General features: G+C 31.4%; 1 protein-coding gene across 1 annotated transcript; it reads left to right on the top strand.

Moving 5' to 3' along the window:
- Positions 1–334: 334 nt before the first annotated feature.
- Positions 335–5,104, top strand: LOC108916546 (zinc finger protein 25-like). Its single transcript, XM_018722826.2, has 4 exons — positions 335–645; positions 755–1,054; positions 2,348–2,652; positions 3,478–5,104. The coding sequence occupies exons 1-4, from the start codon at positions 517–519 to the stop codon at positions 4,748–4,750; spliced, it is 2,007 nt and encodes a 668-aa protein (XP_018578342.1). The 5' UTR covers positions 335–516; the 3' UTR covers positions 4,751–5,104.
- Positions 5,105–5,753: the final 649 nt, after the last annotated feature.

The raw sequence follows: 5,753 nt of genomic DNA, 5'->3' as shown, positions 1-5,753 counted from the left end.
TGGAGGCGTAGGTTAGCTGCGGTTGAAGTACCACCTTGATAAGCGTTCGCTTATTCCTTAAACTGAGGGTGTTTCCACCTTTAAACGCAACCGATGTCGACGGATGGACTAGAGATGGGCGCGAGTGTCATTTCATTTCTTTAGAACTAAATTAACTTAATTATTTTCTCGTTATTTAACCTGTTCACATGATTTATGGATTTTAAATAAAGGGTACAAATCTTCGCGAGGATAATACGATATATTTGCTATACATAATAATTATATTTTGCATAGTTTATACACAAATACATTTTTGAACGCGTACACATCTCTACCAAAATTTGACCTATTCTTCGGGTTAAAGACACACATTGTCCGCTCCGCTCTCTAGTGATTACGCATGCTTATGAATCCAGACATATTCAGCAAAACAAATGTCCCTTTTTGTTCTTTCTTTGTTGATTTACTTAATATTTATTTCATTTGTTTAAGTTTAGAGTGAGGAGTTCGATCTAAAATCTGTGTTGTAGAATAATGCTAAGAAAAACGGATAATTTTGGGAAACAGTTTTGCAGGCTATGTTTCAGTATTATAAATGATGAACGTTTTGAAGAGATAAAAGACGTCATGAGGTATATTTTAGATGTCCTTTTATTGAAACTGGTAGGTTAGGTTTCTAGTCTAGACTATGTTTTGGAGCAAAGAATTGCAAAGCACATGCCATACCGAAAATTTCATTTTTATTCATTACAAATGCTAATTTAAATTTCAGGATCTCAATGACAGAAGCGAACAAATAATTTGTAATGCTTGTTCTTTAAAAGTAATGGAAGCATTTAAATTTAAGTCAATGTGTCTGTACCCTGATAATACCATAAATCCTTATGTCAATGACGAAACAGGATATTCTGTTGATTTAAGAGAAATTTTTGCAAAGGAAAAAGGAAAAGAACAATTAATAACCACATTAGATCACACAATATGTCGATTATGTACTCAGATAATCAAAGAACAATTTATATTGGTACAAGAAGTAGATGTTGATATGATCAACATGTATATACCAGAAATAGTAAGTAAGTCAGTGCTATGAGAGTTATATACAGTATGTAGTGTGTTCTACTTTTACCAGAACCACGGATATTTATATATTTTTGAGGTCAAAATAAGACTTCCTATAAAATAAAATAAATTATAAAATTTTTCACCGTAAAGAGTTATAAAATTTGAAATTATGGTGTACATTTAACTCTTCATCGGCCAATATCTCGGAACCAGTTGGTCTGAGAGATTTCGACTTTTTATTGCATAAAATTAATGGGGAAATAAACCCACTAATACGAAACGTCAATGTACGGGGTAGCAAAAAAACTAGGGCCAATTTAATTCAAGCGTACCCTTACAGGTGGCACCCTCTACAAGCAGCATCAATGCCATTTAAATTTGGCATCCTAAAAACCCCCGTACCCTAAGTTTTATGCGAACATTCAAATTTATTTGGAAATTATAGGTACCTAAAAAATTAAAAAAAAACACCCTGTATATCGAAAATTAAGCATTTGTAAACCCATGTTTATTATTAAAAAAGTCTTATTTTGACCTCAAAAATACACCACTAAATTCTTTGTACTGAATTTTGATTCAGCCTGTAAACCTTGTTTTTTAAAATGATAAATAATAAATTTATTATTGATAACTAATATTGGTACCAATATTGAAATAATTACTTAAGTATATAAAAAAAATTAATTTAAAATATGAACTTGAAAACAAATGGAGATATAACAAAAATCCATGTGAAAATAAAATTATGGTTGTAGTACCTATTTAAAAATAAATGTATATAGAGAAAACAAACAAAAGAATATAAAAATATAAAATGGGGTATGTAGCATAAATATATTGAAATAGTTACTTATTAAGTATGGTAATTTTTTATTTCAAAATTTAGAGGTGAAAGAATAAAGATATAAAATTTTTTATGAAATAAATAAATGAGTCGACTTGGAATAACGTAATAACATGGTTACACATAAAAATATAAGTTCTGTAATGTTGTATGCCATGCTTTAAACAAATATGGTCAATTATTTTCTTATATGTAAATTATCACGTCTTCGATATTCAAAACAATGACTTGTTTTGCTCTTAATCGACCAAGAACCGCACCATCTCTTGGTTGCTTGTTTTCGCCAATAAATAGAAAGAATTTTTTCTGATCTAATGTCCAATATAAACTTTATTGAATAGAAAAATATGATGGAGTAATCTCTATTATAGTTTTTAAGTAGGATTGACAAACATTTTTTTTTCTAATCGAAAATATTGTGTTGTCAGTTATTGTTCTAATTGATGGTTTTTGTAGAACTTCCTCATAACCAAAAATCCTACCATTTGTAAGCAATGTTTTGATTCTATTGGCATCCACAGTAATTTCATTAAGAACTGTTTAAAAGTAGAGGAAAAAATCAAATGTTTTCCTCCTGGCTCTCTGTGGACATTAGCATTTGATTCGTGCGTTGAAACTAAAGAGATTGGATTAAAACTTGAAAAAAACGAGTATGAGGATTTGATCAAAAGTAATTTTACTGCAGAGAAATCGAAGGACGAAGATGAGACCACTATTAAAACTGAGTGCATTGATATAAAATCAGAATATGATAGTGAGAGGTATGTTATTCAAAGTTGTTGAGATGTTGGTATTTTATTAATTAATTTAGGTGTTTTGTAAATCTGCGATGCAAGTGATAACTTAAGAGATTCTGTTACAATTTCGCAACTGGACATTGCAGAAGTGAAAGAAAATAAAATAGGATGCAGATTTTAAAAATGTAGTATAATTTCATTAATCCGGCACGATTAAAAACCTAAGGGTGCTCGAGTACTGGAAAATTCGAAATAATGGAATATGTATAATATAAATAGTATTAAATTAAAAAACATTACTTTTAATTGTTTATTAACAAGGAGCTTGGTACATAGATACATACATATTACATTTGTGTGAGCATATGTATGTATATTGTAATGTTTTTATTTTTCTGTAAAAAAATCTTCCAACTAAACTTTAACTGTATAAAGTAACCTGTATTCTTCAAGGATAGTAGATAAAAGTGGAAAAAATAATTACTGGACGTGCCAGTGTAATGAAGTGCCGGATTATAGAGATTCTACTGTACAAGGATATTTTTTTTTTCGTAAAGACCTTTGCAAATTTGATAATAAATTCTGATAGTTATACATTTATACTTGTTAATACAAACACCTTTGTATATATCCCTAAATGCATCTAATTTTATTAAAAAGACTGATTGGTTATACTAAAGCAAAATAAATAAATACAAAAATACTTCCAAATAAGCTAAACACATTTGTAATTATAACTGAATTTTTAAATAAGTGTACAAATTTTAACGAGTGTAACTTCTCAGTTTAATCATAGTAATCTTTGTAATTTTTAATATTAATTAAAATATTTTAATTTAAATTTTTCAGTGGCGCATCTCTGGACGTTTTGCCCCATAGTTCAGCACACGATACCATTTCCACAATAAAAGAAAGCAAACCTATACTCAAGACACATGTAACGGAACTCAGACACCCCCCAAGGAAAAAAGTACATGATTTTGGAAAATCTGGCTACAAAACTGCGAGTGAGAAGTGCCTAGCAATTCACCAATCGGTACACAACGAGGCCCTTGGGGTGCAAATGTACAAATGTGATACTTGTGATTATATCACCATTCACAAAAGTATCTTGACATGCCATCAAATAGGACATAAGGATCCCCTAGAAGTCCCAATTTTGAAATGCGACACAAACGGTTATGAAACCAATTGCAAAAGCATTCTTACAGACCACACGTTGACACACAAGGAACCTTCTCAAAAACAAATATTCAAGTGCATTTACTGCCAGTTCGAGTCGAAATCTAAGAGGGGAATAAGCCGTCACATTTTTATCCACGAAGGAAGATTGCTCGACCCCAAGGAAGCCACGAAGATAATGCATATGTTAAGACTCAACAAGCCGTTTTCTATTAAAAAGCTTACTTGCGAGATATGCAACTTCACGACCTTGAACAAGTCGAAGTTTTCTGACCACCAGTTGCGGCACAAAGGGGAGAAACCCCACACATGTAACGAGTGCGACTATAGAGCGTTGAGGAAGAGTTCGCTTAAGGTACATCTGTTGTCACACAAAAAGCCGTCAGAACTACCCTTATATAAATGTGATAAGTGTGACTACGAAACGAAACAAAAGGGCAGTCTTATGAAACATCAAATAAGACACAAAAGTGCTTCTGAGGCAAATATGCACAAGTGCCTGTACTGCGCCTACGAAACAAAATACAAACCTGTTTTAAAGGACCATATCATATACCTACACAGAAGTAAACTGCTCGATTCCGAGGAGAATTTGAGGGTAAAGCATGTTTTAAAGCTCAGAAAAGTCATAACAGTGAAAACATATAAATGTGACAAGTGTGACTATGAGACAGTACACAAGAGGGAGTTCGCAAATCACCAGTCAAAGCATGGCATACTGAGTTTGCGCTATAGGTGTGAGGAGTGCAGTTACGCAACCATGTACAAGAACCATCTTGTGTCGCATCAACTGTCACACAAGGAAGCATCTGAGGTGCCCGTGTACACATGTGATTTGTGTTATTTTGAAACTAAGTACAAACGGAGCTTTGATAAGCACTACTTGAAGCATGGGAATCCTTCAAAGGCAGAAATATATCAGTGCAAAGAGGATAGTTAGGAGAGTAAGTACTAGAACAATTTCATTGTTGTAGTTGATGCAAAAGGATCCTTTGGAAGTTAAAATATGCAAGTGTGGTAAGAGTAGTTACGAGAGCAGGTGTAAGAGCTGTCTCATATTTCCCTTGTCAAGAGACAAAACGATGCAGAGGTGCAAGGAAAAGAATGTGTTTTGGACAGTGGGCTGTATGTAACTAAGGGAGAGTTGGGTAAAAATCGATACTTAGTGTTAAATATTTAATAATACTTTTATTACATATATGCAAAAGAACAATATTTGATTTTATTTCACTAACATCATCTATTTCCACATTGTTATCCTGTTTTGAAATATTGAAAATAGAGAAAATATATAGTCGATAGATTTCTTTTTTTTGGGTACCGGTTGCAGTGTGATAACCATTAAAAATTAATAGAAGACACAGCAATTTTTTTATTTTCACGTTTCGCTCGCAATCGAAAGCTTTTTAGAAAATATTTTAATCTAAATTCGCTTTACATAATCATTTAATTAAAAATTCCTGAAACAATATACCAATAATTAATAATATTTTAAATTTATAAATTATACTATTATTTTAAAAATAAAAAAAGTAATTTTAACAATATTTTTGTGTGTAGATACCCAAAACAACCATTTAATTATTTAATTTGTACTTATTATCTTTACAGCTGAGTATTTATTATTTACCAGTAGGTATGCCAATAAATTTGCTATTTGTAGAAGATAATAGTGTAAACAAAAACAAATCATTTTTGGGAAAAGTACTATTTAGTACGAAATTTAAATTTACCGCCCGATTTAGTTTTTATTTCAACAACAGATGGCGGAACATGGTCCGTCGGTAATACATAGAACTTGGATTCTATATCATTACTAGGTTGACCTGGCAAACGTTGTTTTGCCATATAAATTAATCCTAGGATTATTTTTGTAGTTTTTTCATAAAGAAATTTCACTTCTACCATCTATATTATATTTAGTGTTATTCAGTGTATATCGT

This window comes from Anoplophora glabripennis, unplaced genomic scaffold (assembly GCF_000390285.2).
Source record: "Anoplophora glabripennis isolate ALB-LARVAE unplaced genomic scaffold, Agla_2.0 scaffold2306, whole genome shotgun sequence".
NCBI lineage: Eukaryota > Metazoa > Arthropoda > Insecta > Coleoptera > Cerambycidae > Anoplophora > Anoplophora glabripennis.
The sequence above is the reverse complement of the archived record's forward strand: the minus strand, read 5'-3'. Positions and strand labels throughout refer to the sequence as shown.